Raw genomic sequence first — 18726 nt, 5'->3', positions numbered from 1 at the left:
AGCTGCATATATATATATATATAGATGCTCGCGTGGATGCCAGCTTACCACACACGCAGGCAGTTAACTACAGAGAGTAAACTTTAACTGAGAGATTAACCAGCCTAGGTCCAACACCATTCACAGAGAGATTAATTATGTTTCAACAACCTCACCAGTCACCACGCAACTAACTTGGACTCGATCCGGCCCTATATAAGGCTAGGACCGGTAGCTAGATGCAAAGAGCTGCATCGTCATAGATGCTCGACCGTGGATATATACATGTCACCTTACCAACACAGGCAGATAGTCGTCATTTACGGAGAGACACAAATTACTCCACCAGCTAATATAGCTCCAACGTAGACACGACAAGTTATACGGACTTACAGGCTCCGGCCGTGTATATGGCATCGTCGTCGCCGCTGCCGAGATGGGCTCCGACGCCGAGCCCCAGCAGGCCTCTCTGGCTGACGACTGCTCCCAGCACCGACGCCGCCACGGTTGATCCATGCTGCGGCGGATGCCTTTCCGCCTCCGTCTTCTTCGCGCCACTGCCCGTCGGCGGATCACCGGAGAATAATGCTGTAGCAGCTACCGTCGTCGATGGCGTCGACACCAACAAGCCCTCCTGCCCTGCGGTGTTCCTGACGTGGGAGGACTTATCCGTGACTGCCGTTAACGGAGGATCATCATCAGATAAGGGGCGCGATGCCTTGATCCTGGATGGGCTTAGCGGGCAGGCGCGCCCCGGCGAGCTGCTGGCTCTCATGGGACCTTCCGGCTCTGGCAAAACTACCCTGCTTGACGCCTTGGCTGGTAATTACTAAGTTAATTATTTGCATGGTATGTGGTGAGTTTGCGTTCATTCAGTCAGTCTAGTTGGTAAACATATCACGACAAATTTAACGGAACTAATTTAGAGTTGTAGATGTTAACATATTTTTATATATGTAAACTTTAAGAAATTTGACTTGAGAGAAAGTTGGAACATCTTATAAAAAGGATCGAGAGAGTATAGTGTATTCTTTTTTATTAATTGCCGAACCTTAACATGCTCCCCATAGCACTAGCGCTAACACTCTTAGTCTTGTGTTGTTATTACATTTTTTCCTCGTGTTTCACGAATTTTTGCAAGTGACTAGCCGATAAATAAGACTCGTATCAAAACTGAAGTACACTCACTAATTAGCCAGCAAGACCAAAAATATACTCCCACAGATTCAATTCAAAAGCAAGTACTCAATCAGCCTTGTATTAAAAGACGTTAGTTAAGGATCTGGTTGCCGGGCGCCTTGCATACGAACTGTCGAGACGTGGGGTGGGGAGCCGAGTGGAGGACTGGACGCAAGTTTCTTAGTTTGTAAATACCTATTCTACCCCTGCTTTAATCAATGATGGCTACCGGCACTCTGTGGCAGTACCCCCTCCCATCGAAATATTACACGTATCCAGACGTATTTGAAAAATAGATACATTCATATTTGAACAAATTTGAGTCAAGAATTTTGGATTTCAGAGAGTACCTCCTAAGCACGCTAGAAATACTTCAAGTATAAAGAAATATAGAACTGAAAAAAAATATCCAATCCTATAGTTTTGACGAAGAGACCATATATACGTGCGTAGGTAAAGTTGCAAAAGTTGTGTTATCCATATCTTAGTTAATAATGGCCAACCATAACTTCATGTCAAATCATATTGATGGTCGTCAAGACAAGTCGCTGCCTTGATTTATCTGCCCTCGAGTAAACTGAGGCACAAATATATCTGCTACAGCTGCACATCACGTTCACATCCAGATTATGCTTAAACAGGGCGACTCGGACCCAACATGGAAAGGAGAGGAGACATTCTAATCAACGGTGTCCGAGACAAGCTTGCATTCGGGACCTCCGTACGTTTCCATTTTGAGATCGATTTTAATTGACTGCGGTCAAAAACCAATAAACCTCCAACCACATGGATGCATTCAATGAATTTTACAGGCCTATGTGACGCAAGAGAACGTGCTGATGGCGACAATGACAGTGGCCGAGGCCGTGCACTACTCTGCTCAGCTCCAGCTGCCGGACTCCATGTCGCCGGCGGAGAAGCAGGCGCGAGCCGAAGATGCTATCCAGAACATGGGGCTCGCCGGCGTGGCCGGAACACGGATCGGTGGCCGGGTGTGCAAGGGCATCAGCGGCGGCCAGCGGAAGCGGGTCAGCATATGCATGGAGCTGCTGTCGTCGCCAGTTCTTGTCTTCCTCGACGAGCCCACCAGCGGGCTCGACAGCGCCGCCTCGTACCACGTCATGAGCCGCATTGCCAGGATCGCCGAACGGAACAGGATGACGGTCGTCGCCGCCGTGCATCAGCCGAGCACGGAGGTGTTCGAGCTCTTCCATGGCCTCTGCCTCCTGGCCAAGGGCAGGACGGTCTATTTCGGACCTGCTTCGAAAGCAATCGAGGTGAGGCATCAGTTATAAAATTGGAACAGACTTAGATTCAAAAATGCGCAAAAAGTGCAGAGAAAATTAACACGGATGCTCATTTGGGTGTGTAAACATGACTTGTAGTTCTTCGATGATAATGGCTTCCCATGCCCGTTGAGGATGAATCCCTCTGACCACTTCTTAAGGATGATAAACACAGACTTTGAGGTACAAATTAAACTCAATTGAGGTTTTACATATATATTGCTCGTTAAGTAATAACTCAAGGCACATATATACACACCATGTTTGCACAGGAATCCGAGGAAGGATCTACAATAAATTTGCCACATGCTGCCCAAGTAATCCAGATTTTAATCAGTTCTTCCAGCTCTCTTGGTACTTTAAAAACCAAAATGGAAACAACAAAAACACTTACACAGGTTTAATTTCTTCTCCCTTGACAAAGATTAGATGTATCTGGTTGAGTCTCATAAATTATACATGTCCCGTACATTCATTTCTGTTTCCCTCATTAACTTTTCTGTGTTCTTTTGCAGAGTGCTTCTGTAAAGAAGAAAAAGCAAGCTTCGTTCTTGACCAAATCAGTTATCCTAACAAAAAGGTCATTCATTAACATGCACAGAGACTTGGGATATTATTGGTTGCGATTTGCTATCTACATCGCCCTCTGTCTATCCATTGGGACCATTTACTTCAATGTTGGTCACAGTTATGCATCAATCCAAGTAAGTGGTTGGTTTCAAAATTAAAATGATAAACAAGCTGAGACAACGACTATTGAGTAGTAATGGCACTCTAATCTTATCTCTCGACCGTTTAGGCACGGGCATCCATGCTTATGTTCACATCAACCTTCTTGACAATGATGGCAATAGGAGGATTCCCATCGTTTGTCGAGGATATGAAGGCATGGGATCAAACATTATCTTTTTGTCTTACTATCAAATCTATAAAAAACATATTGAACAATTTTGTGATAGATGACTCATTTGTTACTGTAGATATTTGAGAAAGAGCGGCTCAGTGGACACTACGGAGCTACTGAATTTGTAATAGCCAACACAGTCTCATCAATTCCATACTTGGCCCTCATCTCAATATTACCTGCTGCAGTGGCCTATTACCTAACAGGGCTTCAGAGAGGAATAGACCACTTTCTCTACTTTGCCGCAACCCTTTGGGCAAGCACGATGTTGGTCGAGGGTCTAATGATGATTGTTGCAGCGATTGTGCCTGATTTTCTCCTGGGTATCATCACAGGATCTGGAATACAAGGATTATTGATGCTAAATGCTGGTTTCTTTAGGCTTCCAGCTGACCTCCCAAAGCCAGTATGGAAGTACCCAACTTATTTTATATCCTATCACAAGTATGCGTCTCAAGGGCTGTACAAGAATGAATTCATAGGTATGGTGTTTCAAGATTATGATGGTGCTGGAGGGCTCAACATTACTGGCCAGTATATCTTGAAGAACAACTTACAAGTTGAGTTGGGTTACTCTAAGTGGGTGGATCTTGCGATATTAGTTGCAATGATCGTCATCTATAGGGTCCTTTTTCTGGTTATTATAAAGGTATCTGAGATTGCAAAACCCATGATAAAATGTCTAATAGTTAAAGTGTAATGGTATATCTTATTTTCTGTAAAGTATAAGGACGTGATTGTGTTTATGTAGCAGGATTGAATATTGACAAGTAATCTTCTTATATGGAAGAGTTTAGTGATGTGTCCCTAATCCGCATGTAGATTGATAATATATATGTGAAATTTATTAACCCCATTTCAAATGCCCTGGAGAGTGGAGTCAATTGTCCACTTTATGTTATTCCCTCCTTAGGTTATGTAAAAAGCTATCGATTTGGACAGGGATGGAGTCAAATTTCTAAAATTTGGATACTTAAAAATCATATATGTCAACATGTTTCAAAAAGATCTTCCATAATACTCCCTCCGTTCCATAATATAAGGCACGGACGCATTTCAAGATTTTGCTTTGACCACCAATTAGAACAACAAAATGTGAATTATGTATTATAAAATTATACCGTCGGAAACTTCTTACAGATATGAATCTAGTGGTATGATTTTTATAACACATAATTCACATTTTGTTACAAATATCTGTGGTCGCTCAAGTACCAAAGGAGCACTACATGAACAATCAGAAAGAATACTCCAAATATAGATCACAATTCTCGTAGAGGCCGAACCACATAATTGCAGGGTAGGGTACCTCCCTACATGTTGGACCTGGCTGTGCATGATTTAAAACTAATGCTGGTAATCTTAAAAAATAAACTAAGAAAGCTGCAAATTTACTTCATTGATGTGCTGCTGCAGTTTTATTTCTCAAGTGGATACACAACTGCTCAAAGCTACCAAGATCCAAAAAGTGTACCAGCCTGAGAACTACAAACATAAGTCAATAATAACTAATACTCCGTATGTAATAACAATAGGAAGGAACCAGTGAATAAACAATTCATGAAAAGATAACGAAACAACATATTGTATGCAACAGCTCTTGAACTGGAATAGCAATCGGTATAAAACTCCGAAATGGACTAATCAATCAAACAATTACGAGTAAAATCTTAGCGAGTGCGTTTTTATTACCTTGGCAGATAAATGATCCAGAGTTTTTATAATTTATGAGTCACAATAACACGTTTACACAAAGAATCTTCAAGTGTTTTCTCATGATCCCATCGCACCTACAAGACAAATATTTTAGATTTTGTCAGATTAATAATCATTCAAGAGTTTCTGAAAGAAGCCAAAGATCACATACATGAGGAGCTCAGCAGCTGCCCTTAAATGAAACATTGATTTTTCATTTTTAGGTTTCAAAGAACCTCCATCGCCCCATTCTGCAAACTCAACATTTCCCGAGTGGAGAATGGCAGCAACAACCAGAAAAATGCCTCCTAAAGGAACATACAAGCACAAAGTAAAGCTCAACGACGGTGGGGATAAGCTTCAAGTGATAAAAAAAATAGTGCCAGGAGGTCATTTAGCCAAATATGTACCTACTCTTCAGAACTGGTTGTCATAATAGCCATGGGCCTTTATACTTTAAGATACTCCTTCAATTCAATCTTGTAGCCATTGTACTGATTAAGATAGCAGAATGTACCAGGATCTCCTAGTTGTATCTCTTAAGTTCCTGGTATGGAAAAATAGCATAATTTAATCATATATAGCTACATTCGTTCTTTTAGGAAATGGAAGTTCTACTGTACTGAACTGTACCCGTTTGCTAGTATTAGTATGATACAGTATTCTAAACAGTAGAAGCTTAAGATGTTTAGCATACAGTGGGGGTAAAAAAATGGAAGCCAGAGGGACATAATTGGAAAGGAAGTTGTTTTTTAATCCATTGCAATCTAGGCTGGTTGGAAATCATAGCTAGCAGGCACAAAACCACCATACAACAAGAACACAAGTACAACTGTAACAATTCTTTCAAGAAAATCTTTACTGTCAATAACAAGAACACCGGTACGCAATACTCTTTATTATCTACTCCCTCTGATCCGAATTTGTTGACGCAGCCACTTCACAAAAACTTCCTCCCTTCCTCCGGCCATCGCGTCAAGCTTTTCGGATCGGAGGGAGTACAACAATAACACAAGTACGAATTAATCTATGTTGCGATTCAAAGCTGATCACTACATTACTTGAAAGAAAGAAAAAAGGGCAAATTATGGGAGAGGAAATTATGTTTAGTTCAGTGAGTGTTAAAAAATAAAATTATTTAGCTGTGAATACTTTTTACTTATTTTCTTATCACCCCGGGCTAGCTCTCCCCTATTCCAGCGCCCCAGGCATACACCTTCCCCTCTAGCCTCCCCTCCTAACCCTAACCCTAGATCCTCTCTAACGCTGTATCGTAGACCCATTACTCCAATCTAAATGTTCTTGTGCTAACCGTCCCAACGCCGAAGTCTATAAACCAGTCCGTTTCTTTGTCTCATGTCTGTGACTGAGCAGTATGGGACTAAAGATCTTCCAGTACAAGTATACTTGCGCTTACATACCATAGAATAATGGCCCCCGCTGGAGGCGTGCACCGTCGCCGCCGATGCGCGCGTCTTCCTCCTCCTCTCCGGTCGCTGGCCTTCATCCCTACCCCGCTCTCTCTCTATCTCTCTCTCTCGATGCGGTGGGGCAGGAGGGGCTTGGGAAATCGATGTGAGAAGAAGCAATGGCGGACGGAGGAGGAGCAGCGAAGCGAAGGGGATCCGATGCGAATGGCGGACGGAGGATGACGATGACTGCGGCGGAGGCAGCGTAGATCCATGTACAATCGGCGGAGCTGGGCCGGGCCCACACCTCACAGCAAACGGGACCATAGGCCTGTAAATTCAACGGCCCATAATGGCCCGGTACAGCAGTGACAACCAGGTTACCCAATTTCAGGCCCGAACAAGCTAATTCAATCCAGTTGAGCTAATTCAATTCCCTCTGCCCCGGGCCATCACGAACTCCTGCTGCTACCTCCATTAATCTTCTTTTGTCTGGCCGGAAATAAAGAAGAAGATTAATGGGCCAGATATCGAATTTTGAGCAAAATTTGTGAACAAGTCTCTAGCAGTGGCTTAGAAGCGGGGCATATAGCAGCCAGGCAGGAATCGGTGGTCTGAGGAGATGAACTGGCAATGCCGACGAAAGAAGATTTGGGCGGTTAATTATAACTTACTCCCTCTATTCTCTATTCTATAAAGATTATAAAGATTGCCACGGTTTTAAGTTAGATCTAGTTTAAAGTCGTGCCAACCATTATGGAACGAAGGAAGTAGTCGAAAACTCTAGGTGTGGTTTTAGGAGGAGTGGCTGTCTGATTTTATTGGTTCACTCTCGAGTCTGAACTGTGTAGAGGGATATAAAATCAGAGAAGAATGTAGCTACTAGCTAGCGCAAGGAAGGAACTAATGATGATGCAGGATCAATTGCAGGAAGGAAAACACTGATCCTGATTGCATCATACTTTTTGTTGGAGATCAATAATTTAGTGCACGCTTTTTTCTGGATAAAAAGATAAAAATAACCGGTTTTATTAAACAAATAGTACCACATATCACTTCATTATTACTCTCTTATTACAACCTGCTTCTGTTCATATGTAATCATGCCACCAAAGCCCCAGAAGAACAACAGACCACTGAACAACAGGAGAGTCCGGATTGCAACCAAAATACAAGGCCTACATAATTACCACTAGCTGGAAATGCGCGCTTCGCCGCAGTTGAGTGTTGGCACATGACTGTATGTCAACACTCATGAACTACGTTAAGAATCACGACGCCGCAAGAAACGGGACGCGACATCGTTTGTGCTATGATAGCCTACGTGATGTGCAAAGGAAATTTCACCAAGAAAGTCGATGGGTAGTTTCTACAATAGCATATTGTCATGACATATATATAACAGTACACACTTAACACATATTAAACAAAAATAAAAATAATAATGGGCTAAGCCCAGATGTAGAAGCCGTCCAATTCACCGCCCTACTCCTCCATGCCGTCGCCGTCATCCGCGCCGCCGTCGTCATCGTCGTCGGTGGTGTCCCAGTTGAAAGACCCGCTGTCGTCGTGGGCGGCGGTTCGGCTTGGGCCAGCACCGTCGTCGCCACCCGTCATCGCCAGGTAGTCCCGTCGTGACCATTCGCGGGCGGCAGCGTCGGGCATTGGCTGCGGGACGTCCAAAGACAGGGCCATAGCGACGTTCCAGCCTGGGACGTCCTCGGGGTCGTCGGACGCAGCGAGCGAGAGTTGCACATGCTCCTCTGTCTTCCACCCCGGCTCATCACCTGCGGGCTCCTCCCCGACGCCTTGGCCACCATGCTGGCCGTTGGGCGCATCCGGGTGGGGCTCGCGGATGACAACGCCACCCACGTGACGGCCTGCCGGCCGCTTCCGTACCGCCATGCGGACGGGGGGGGGGGGGGGGCGCTGCAATGGGTTCGACGCGGACGGGTGCAGGGTCGCCTGGTAGAGGGGTGCCACGCTCGAGGTGGTCAATGACGGCCTTCAAGCTCCGACCCGGCACACCCCAGAACGCCGCACGGCCAGCGGCGTTCTTGTTGTGAGACGGAGGGCCCAACAGCTCCACGCGGCGCTGGCGAAGGACAGAAAGCCACCACGCGGCGTTGTTAGGATTCCATCGCTCCTGGCCGCGCTGCGTAGCCGTCAGCACATGTTCCCGATGGCGATAGACCTTCGCGAAGAACTCCGACGTCCCTAGACACGGCACCGGCGGGATCCCGATGCCGTTGGAGCTGAGTGTCCAGCTAGTCGGTAGCCTGGTGTCCGGCTGGGTGGGGTACCCCGCTTCGTACAGCGCCCAAGCCTCTTCGGCTGTCAGGCTGCGCAGGCCGAAACCATTGTCGAAGGCACCTCCGAACCGACGGCTGCTCCTCCATCTAGCCATGACGATTGTGCGCGCGTCTGTGAATGCGTAGCGAATGTGGGTGGAAGTGGATGCGTTGGTGCGTTGTGCTAACAAGTCTTATAAAAGCGGATGAGCAGCCGGTAGCATTTACGGCGGTGTAAAAGCCATACGGTCGTAGTATTCATGCTCGCATAGAAACTGCGCAGTAGGAGACGATACGGATTCCCACAAAGACTATCGGGGTTCGTCGCCTGATACGACGCATGCTGCGCTGCCGTGGAAACCAGCGTCTGGTGTAACGCGGCACTGACTGACGTCTGTCTCGTGAACCGGCATCGCTGATCCGTCGTGTTGCTAACATGGCGGTGTGTTGGCGTGGTCAGTCGCGCCAGTTGGACCGCACCACTTACCCTGCTGGCTTCACAAGCAAGCGGCCCATGCAGTGGCTGTGTTGCTGTCCTTGCTTGGCCATAAGTGCGAAAAAAAAATAGACAACACGCCTAATGCTCAGACTCTAGCACGCACAAGTACACGCGTCCACAGATACTGTCGTGCCGTATGTGTGCATCCCTGGCGTCCACGCTGGTACTCCAAAAGACGCACACGTACCACTGGCGCCGCAACACAAGCTTTCGAGTTGTGAAGCTTTTTTCAGTTGGATGTCACATTGGCTCATCGTTTTGCACTTTGCATGAATCGTACACGTGTACTGCAGCCTGAGCATGCGAGCCGTCTTCTCGACAAGCACTTTGCTCCTTTTCTAGTACGGCTGGCATTGTTCTGTATGCTCATTCTAAATTCAGGTCGCCTATATGATCCATGATGTGATTCCTCTTTGATAATGCACAATGAAATAGGCCAAACAAAAGGAACTTGACACATCTGTTCTCATTGGGAAGTAAAATAGTGTCTGTTAATTGGACGGTAAGCAAACGGACCTCGACGGGTGCGACGGCATGATACCATCTTTCGCGGGCTCCATGGGAACAAAGTCAGCATTCGTGGGCTCGATGGGAACGTAGTCGGCCTTTGTGGGATTATTCTATAACAGAACGGCCTGCGTGTGATGGGTATAAAGCAAAAGGACCTGTGCCGAGTTGCTCGGAGGCAAAATGATGTTGGATCTTTTTTTTTCAATTTTTAAATGTTTTCAGATTCCTGTCATATTTGATGTGAAGTATATTAAACAGCTATAACATATCTGTATGAATATTGTTCTGTATACATTCTGTTAATAACACCCAATTGTCACTACCTTTTTACTATGTTTTGTTATGTATGATGCTTGTATGATACAACGGGCGGGTGTAATGGCGTGGTACATGCTGTTTTCACTTTTCAGGCGAGGCATGATATTTCACCGTGTGGAGTACATCGCAGAGATTCCGCTTGGAAACGCTACGCAAACCCGGTCAGAAGCGAGGTTTCCTACAATGTAAATCGCGTTATACTCTTCTGTGTTTATTTGTCTTAATTTACGTTGAATGTTTGTTTTATTTGCTTGCACCGTGCTCAGTTTATATAGTTGTATATCCAATTGTGTACATTTCTCGTGTGCACGGATTTTATTCCGCGGTTGTGATCCGAGAGATACTTCGCACTGCCTTTATGTTGGCTTCCAACTATGCACAAATGCTTTTTCTTCTCTCTCCTTCCACTCACTCATACGCAATGGTAATTTCCATCCTGTCACTATTACGCGGTAGAACTTCTCATGGTAAGATACGTGTCGAATGATTGCATGCATGAGTTGTCATGCGACCCAACGTACGTGTCATCTCCTTCGTGCACCTGGCTCTTGTATAAATACGGATGCATGCTTTGCTATTCTCTTTAAGGTTGCTCCTAAGTCACCGAGAAGAAGAGCCTGTAGCGCTTGTTTCGTGGTTGTTCATCCCGTGTGCTATTCTTAGCTACACATGGATCCTGCTGCATCTGGTGAGCCAAAATGTAATTATACTGAGTTTGTTATTGGGTGTTTCAGTCGTCTTGTAAGGCAAACTTGATAATTGATTTGTCTTTCTAATTCTTCCACAGCTGCGCCAGTGGTACTGGTTTCTCGTAGGCCTGTCTTGGCCGAAGCTGCGAGGACACTTGGCGCTCCTGCACCGATGTACCTGACGGATCATGCCAACGGAGAGTACACTTGTAGCATTCAACTGATCCTGCCGATGAGATGCCACCCTGATTGCACACGGGTGGCACACGCCGTGGGTGGCGTTGCGACTTCTGCGATTGAGGCCGAAGAAAAGGCGGTTGAGTGTATGATAAATGCCTTATGTAGGAGATTCGGAGTTCAGTTCAATGATATGAACTGGACACGTTTCAATCGGTCCCATCGTAGAATTACTATGGTGCGTGCTTCCCTTAGAACCATGGTGGAAAGGTTTAGTGAGCTATCAGAGAGGGCTCGTCTAATGGAAAAGGGCTGGGAGCAATCCCTAGCCGACATCAAGGCTGCTCGTGACATATGTACTGACATCTCGTCGCGCAGCGGTGACACACTTGACGTGTGTGAAGAGCCCACGCCGCAAGGTGAAACACTTTTCGCTGTCCACTCTCTTGGTGCATGGACACAGGAGCGTTTCGATGAAGGTATGGTCGCTCTCACTGCAGCAAGAGGGAGCACATCTTCTTGAATCAGTATGGTGGCTGGTCACAACGAGGGATTATATCGAGCTGTGTGTTTAACAAAGCTTCCTATATAGACATCGTTACTCAGGTAGGCGTGTGTCTGTGTTGTTTTTATTTTTAGTAGCACACATGGTTGTGGTACTGTGGCCGTCAAATTTTGATCCTGTGATGTGCTCCTCGGTGAAACATTATGCTTGTTTTACCATAGCATCGACGGTCTAGCCGACGTTACTATGCACTCCGTATGCACTTCTAGTTGGGTCAATCTCGAGCAAGTTTGTACGGTGACATAAATAAAAAGAACATGCGTTCTCCTTTATGTCTTGAATGTAATTTTGTTCTATTAACCATGTTATCAGGTCCTTCATGTATTGTTATCTTGCTAGATGCTATTTCACTTGGAACGTAAGAATGATGCAATGTAAAAGGGAAAATTCACTGGTAACTAACTTGTGTAAAAATTGAAATGTCTTCCACGGGTAAAAAAAAAAAAAGGGGTCCTGGAGGTTTTCCACGTCTTAGCGGAGCACGTGTTCCTTTCGCTTGACGTGACATGTAGCCTGGTGACTAATCACATCGAATACCTACACGTGTCTTGCTATTCAGTATAAATTCAGATGTATCCCGTGTGGTCTCCAAACATAGCGCAATCTCTCCTCTTTTTCATTTCGAGCTCCAGCTCAATATACTGCAACACTTGTTAGTAACTTCGTCGTTGCTCTATCATGAGCCAATGTTTATTGAGCCAACGTTGTTCACCGGCGACGACTTCTAAGAAAGCTCGTCGGTTTGAAGTTTCCGGTGTTTCATCATCATCTAGCAGTTCATCATATGACAGCACTTATATGCCCTCGGAATCTTTCGCCCGATTCTCTCTTCCGATCAGTTCGCCATCTCTTTCCTATGAGTCAACTTCATCTGAGCTTGAATTGTTGTTCGTCAAAAGTAAACAAGCGTGAAAAACAACGCTTGTTCGTCCAACTGTTGTAAATCATAGCTCATGCATGCATGTTGATCTTGTTGGGAGCGCGATGGCTTGTTCTCAGCGACAGACTGATACAACAGAAGAAGATAGTCGTCGTGCCCAACAAATTTCCATAGCCACAAGAGACGTGGAAGCCGAAGCTGCTCGTCGGACGGCAGTTGCAAACGCAGTGGCCAATGAGGCTGAACAAGCGGCGGCAGAAACCGTGGAAGACTCCGTTGTGAGAATATCGACGGCAACTGTGCACACGGAAAAGATTATCAACGAAACAGCGAAAGAGGAACAACGTCTATTTTTTCATGATGGCAATAGGAAGCATTGCAAATTTTGCGGCAGATACTTCATTTCGGATGCCAATGGGGATATCATCATTGTGTCATCAGACGATGAGGTCTGAATTGTCTATTGCGTTTGTAGCACACCAATATCCCAAACGTGTCTACCAGGCCATTATCCTAGTAGGTGTTAGCTATATTTTTGTTTACTCACCACGTAGCCGACTACCAACAGTATTAGATCCTATGTAACCAACATGTGTATGGGCATTTTTATCCTGTATGTGTATCTATTTATACCCGTGATCTTACCTCTACGTGTAAACGAATTGTAAAGAATAAATTACATCGCCTTCTCAACACAAGCTTTCTGTGCAATTCAGGAATCTAGGTTATGCTTTGATCCGCATCTCTATGTTGTTTATGATTCTTATTGAACTTCAAATTGTCATCGATTTCCCTACAATGTAATTGGGAGACACTTACATATGTGCCTTTTTTTTTACTGGGCCTTAGCCAGAACATGTTGTATGATCGGTTTGGCCCATGTAATATATTTTATATTTAAATAGTTCGCTGAAATCAATTTGTTTTATCTGTTTGTATCTTTTTTTCCTCTGATTATCACATTCGCTTGCTACGCTGGATTGCCATTGTGGCCGCATAACATGTTATAGTCAATTGAAGCGACAAACAAAACAAAGAAGTCGGATAAATCGGTCCATGCTTGTGTTGTGATCAATCATCCCGACATAGTGTGATATAAGACGCCTCGCGCCAGTTGCAGGAGTACAATCAAAAAAAGAAAAAGAAAACTACAGGGAACGGCTACGCAGGGGGTGCCTCCGGGCGGTGGACGCGGCGGCAGGTGCCTCCTCGGTGGCGGTGGCCTTCTCATCGTCACTAGCACCAGCCTGCCCCGTCATCCGCGCGACCATCTCGTCGACATAACATGTTATAGTCAATTGAAGCGACAAACAAAACAAAGAAGTCGGATAAATCGGTCCATGCTTCTGTTGTGATCAATCGTCCCATCATAGTGTGATATAAGGCGCCTCGTGCCAATTGCAGGAGTACAATCAAAAAACAAAAAGAAAAAGAAAACTACAGGGAACGGCTACGCAGGGGGTGCCTCCGGGGCGGTGAACTCGGCGGCGGGTGCCTCCTCATCGTCACCAGCACCAGCCTGCCCCGTCATCCACGCGACCATCTCGTCGACAAAGTGGTTGACGGCGTTGGCGTGCTCCTCCTTGTTCTCATCCGGCGACCAGTCATGAAGATGGTCTCGAAGGGGAACTTTGGGTAGGCCTGGTGGACCCTCGGCAGGATGGCGCAGGCAACCTGAGATGCGGCGACACTCACTTGCCGGTCCCCGAATCTGCGGATGCATTCCTCGACGGTCGTGCTTTCGTCGTGGACCCACGAACTCCATGAAGAAGGGGATGAGGGTGCTGCCGTCGATGGCTGCTAGGGGTACCCCCCGCTTCGCCAGCGACTCGTTCCCCACCTCCGCCAACTTGGGGAGCAGGGCGTGCTTTCTTGGCGCTGGCTCCCAAGCTTCGCGTGGTTGCAGCGGACAAGCTCGGTCTCCGCCTTCTGGCTCCGGAGTTCGTCCTTCAGCCGGGAGATCCTCGACACCTTCTCTGAGTTTTCCTCGTCAAGCTGTCGAAGATCGTTTCTCGCGACGTCCAGCTCGCGGCCTTGAATTGCTCCTGGAACTCGCGTTCCCGGGTTTGAAGCCGCTCCTGCAGCTCCTTCTCCCGAGACGCGTTTCGCGTCGCCGCAGCCTGGGCTGCCGTAGCCTGCTCCTCGAGTTGCTGCCGCAGCTGCTGGATCTCGGAGGAGTAGCTGGAGATGAGCCGGCTCTTCTCGTCGAGGCGCTCCAGGAAGCCCCTTAGTGCTTCCTGGTGCTCCCCCTCGGCGTGAAGACGCGCTGCCTCCAGCGCCTCGAGCACCTGCTGGTGCTCCGTGCGCAGCTACTGTAGCTGGCATTGGAAGTGCGCTTCCGGAACCGATGGCTCGGATGCCTTGGCCCGGGCTTGCTGCGCCACCCGAATCTCCTCCTGTAGACGCGCCCGCTCCTGTCGCCGCTCCTCAACTTCCTCCCGCGCGCCGTCCAACCGAACCTGAGCCATCGAGAGCTGCTAGCGCACCCTATTGTAGCAGCTGACGAATCCCAGCCGCTGCCGCTTGATGCCCTCTATGATCTCGTGCCCATGGTCGAAGATGCTGGGGTCCCAGTTTAGCGGACCCCAACCTGCGCCCGCAATCGCCCCAGAACTTGAGGAGGCACCTGCGGCCACCGTTTGTGACATCACCACCTCCTCGGGCGTAGGCGAAGGCGAACGCGTCGTTCCACTTCCCCCGGCCGTGAGCTCGTCCATTGCCTCCGCCGGGGGGCTGGGAGGTTGCTCGCGGCGGGCCTTTGGTGCGGCGAGATCGAGGGGCTTAGCCCCCGTGTCCGCTGCCTCCTCGGTTAACGCCGGGTCGGTGGCTTGGACGCCGGGAGAACCCCCTCCGTCCCCGCTTTGTCTAGTGGGGGGTTGTTCCACCATCACCTCAGGGGTGGCTTTCGCGTCAGCCGCGATGTCTCCCGAAGTGAGTTCTGCGGCCCCCGTTCCCGCGGTTGCAGCAGCAGGAGGGGATGCAAGGAGAATTATTAGAAAGAGATGAAGCGCAAGCAGGAAAAACCGACGGGGAGAAGTACTGTGGCGAGCGGGGCATACCTTGCGCAGTGTCACCTCCCCCTGCGTCGGGCGCCTCTTGGCGGCCGCCGTCAATCGTTGCCGGGTCGACCCCGGCAACACTTCCCGGTCCTGGATAAGAGAGCAGAAAAGAGTGTTAGGCACTAAAAAGGGAAAAAGAGAGAAATGTACACGACCAGGTTGCCGGGCGCACCTGCTCCCGGGGCCGCCGGCTTGCTTGCAACCCTGGCGGTGTTGCCCACACCTGCTGCTGCCGCCGTCGCCGCGCCTCCCGTCACGACCTGCGTGGCTTCTTGCTCGAGGTTGCTGGTGGAGAGCTCACCGGACCCCTCTTTCCTGCCGGCCTGAAGCAAGAGGAATTATTCGTCGAAAAAATGCCAAGGGAAACACAGAGCACAGATTAATGGAAAAGAACTTACTTCGCTGGGTTCAATACCAGCCTGCGGTTAGCGAAGATTCCCCCTGCGGGAAGCGCTCCCGCTACCACCCGAGCCCCCCATTGCGCCGGGCACTGAGATCCGGGCCGCTGGGCTGCCCCTGCGTTGGCTCCGTTGCACGGCAGGTAGGCGGGACAGAGGCATGACATCGTCGTCGTCGCTGTCCCCTTCTGCGGGGCTGTCGGCACCCCGGGACCCCTCGTCCTCGGAGGTGTCGGCGACCTCGTGGGAGGCGTCGTGGCCAGCGGAGGCGCCTGCCGGCCCCTGAGAATCACCGTCTGAGTCGTCCTCCTCCTCGCTCTCGGCCACCGGTTGCTTCCCGGTCCGGGCCCTTGGTAGTGGGGGAGGGCTGCTCGACGGAGTCCCTGCCATGATGCCGCACTCGTTGCAGGGTGGATAGTTGCTGGCTCCAGGGTTGGCGACATGCGCGTGGAGCGCGGTTACACCCGGAGGAAGCCCGCGAAGGGGGAGTTGTCACCAGTAATCCCCCTGAGCCACGTGCGGATCTGCTCCATCGTGACTTCGTGAGCCCGCCTCGTTGCAGCCTCATTCGGTCGCTCTCCCCCGAGTAGGTCCAGACTGGGTGAGTCCGGTGCTGCAGCGGAGCGATGCGCCTCGCGATGAAGCTCCGGGCCATGTCCAGATCCGTGAGCCCCGCACGCCGCAGCGCCACGATCTTGTCACAGATCGGCGCGAGCTTGGCGTCCCTGGCATCGCGGTCCCGCCAGTCACGGGACTTCTTCGGCAGCGCGGTGGGCTTGGTGTAGGCATCGTCGTGCTCCTCGATGTAGAGCCAGCACCAGTCCGCGCGCCACTCCGCCTCGATCTTCCGGTGCTCCGTGACGATGAATTCTGATTTGAGCCCGTCCCGGAATCGGAACGAGACCCCGGAAAACATGGCCTCGCCCTTCTTGACACGAGGATAGTAGTAGTGGCGGAACAACGCCACAGACGGCATCACCCCAACGAACGCTTCGCAAAGGTATTGGAAGACGGCGAGCTTGAAGAAAGAGGTGGGGTGAATCTGCACCGGCTGCAAGCGGTACGCAGAGAGGATAGCATGGAGGAAAAGGGAGTGCGGCGGCACGAACCCGGAGAGGATAAACCTCACGAATACCCGGTAGTAATTCTCGCCGGGGTCTGACCCGACGGGCAGGATGCGCGTCCGGCCGTGCTCGTTGTGCTTGGTGGCCACCGCCAAGCGCAGCTTCTCCACAGCCTCGCCATTGTAGCCGGGCTTGAAGAACACGAAATGGGCGCTCTTCTCCTTGTCCCTGCGCTCGCGCTCTGACATTTTCTTCTTGCCGCTCTTCTCCCCTTTGCTGCTGGCGCCCTTGGGACGTGCTGAACCTTTGGGTGCCATTGGCGGAGGGAGGGAGGAGAAAGGTGGGAGACTTTTTGGAAGTTAGAGCGCTGGAGACTCGGTGGAGGCAATGGCAGGGGCAATGGCGGAGGGGAGTCCTTGTGACACCGCCCCTGGATATTTATACCCGGCAGGCAGAATTGCAACGGACGCCGCCCACGATCAATAATTAAGTGCCCTAAAGATGTGGAGGAATAAAGACAATATGCGCGACGTGGCCATAACTCCCTGCTCGTAGAGTAATAGTGGGGCCAGCGATCGTGCATCCGTCCCTCCCGTTCCGACGGGAGGATGCGTAATGGCGGCCTACGTGGCCGGGTTTCCAGCTTGGCCTGGGGACCCACGCGTCGGAAGGGCGTAGCCCGGCAACCGACCGAGGACAATACTTCCCGGTAGCTCAAGGTTGCTGGCCAACACCAGGGAGCTACTATCCTACCAGTGGCCCACGGACCCCATTGGCACGGCGCTTGGGTCGCAACTGATGAAATCCTGCAAGGCCAGCTTCTCGGAAAGGGCGAACCCGTGAGGCCACCAGATACATAACACTATAGCAAATAAAACACGAAATACAACAACACTATTTTTATACATCGCGACAATTACTAATCACTTCGAACATTACAATAGTTAACAAACAGCTAACTACAAACTTGCATTGGAGGTCGTGATAAGACATACGACTTCTTTATGTAGCTTTGTCAAAGGCAACATTTGCTTCTGTCATTGCTCTCTCAGCCTGCTCTTCGAGCTCAACCGTATTGCCATGTACCTCGCTCACAATATTCGTTGTCGTAGCAGTATAGGCATTAAACGCCAAGCAGCACGTCGAATATGCCATTTCGTGTAGAACCTTTAGCTCTTGAAGCATGCCTTTTGATCCGTGTGTCATTCGGTTGATCACTTGTTTAAGTCTAATGCCCTCTTCCCTCACATCCCGCAGTTCTCGAGCGCAATTGTACCTTGTGTGTTGAAGTCGAATTTTTTGATCCCAGTTTACATCGTCCACCTCGAATCCAATGCGCCTCTGGAGTGAACAGATCATTCTCTGAGCTGCTTCTTCCTCTGCATCGTATGCAGAACGCATAGGCCCATCACTGTAGATCCACGTGTCAATGACATGTGAACCTCTTCTTACTGTGGTCTTGACGAATGTGTAGAATCCTTTCTTAGTGCATGTTGTGTTGTACGATGCTTCAGCCGCTTGTAAAACACGTAGTACATCTCCTAATATCAATTTTCGGCTAACACGCACTTTCTTTATATCACCTGAGAAGGATTATCGCATTGGACGATACACTAAAACTTAACAATATACGAACCAACAAAGAATAAACATTGCGAAAGAACTACCGATATGTCTCGAAATCAAATTCAAACAGAAGTACCTTTCGATTTTGGAGGCGTGGTCATTTCTGACCCAGCATGGTCATTTTCTTCTTCGATGTCATGTTACACAAAGATCATATTCATCAACTCCAAGCTGTTGTACTTCATCGAATTGAGCCGC

General features: G+C 48.9%; 1 protein-coding gene and 1 long non-coding RNA gene across 2 annotated transcripts; one reads left to right on the top strand and one right to left on the bottom strand.

Annotated features, from left to right (window-relative positions):
• Window positions 1-216: 216 nt before the first annotated feature.
• LOC100831701 (ABC transporter G family member 11) lies at window positions 217-4159 on the top strand. Its single transcript, XM_003580933.4, has 8 exons — window positions 217-801; window positions 1800-1879; window positions 1971-2435; window positions 2544-2627; window positions 2717-2842; window positions 2960-3148; window positions 3244-3330; window positions 3425-4159. Exons 1-8 carry the CDS (start codon window positions 390-392, stop codon window positions 4046-4048), a joined length of 2067 nt encoding a protein of 688 aa, XP_003580981.1. The 5' UTR covers window positions 217-389; the 3' UTR covers window positions 4049-4159.
• On the bottom strand, window positions 2278-6710 carry LOC104585267. Its single transcript, XR_732861.3, has 5 exons — window positions 6465-6710; window positions 5454-5590; window positions 5216-5351; window positions 5041-5138; window positions 2278-2415 (listed from the first exon to the last, which is right to left on the bottom strand). It is a non-coding gene; the product is annotated as an uncharacterized LOC104585267 (long non-coding RNA).
• Between the last annotated feature and the right edge of the window lie 12016 nt (window positions 6711-18726).

The sequence above is a fragment of the Brachypodium distachyon genome, chromosome 5, assembly GCF_000005505.3.
Source record: "Brachypodium distachyon strain Bd21 chromosome 5, Brachypodium_distachyon_v3.0, whole genome shotgun sequence".
NCBI classification, from domain to species: domain Eukaryota; kingdom Viridiplantae; phylum Streptophyta; class Magnoliopsida; order Poales; family Poaceae; genus Brachypodium; species Brachypodium distachyon.
Note: the sequence above shows the minus strand (reverse complement) of the source record. Positions and strands in the feature narration are given on the sequence as shown.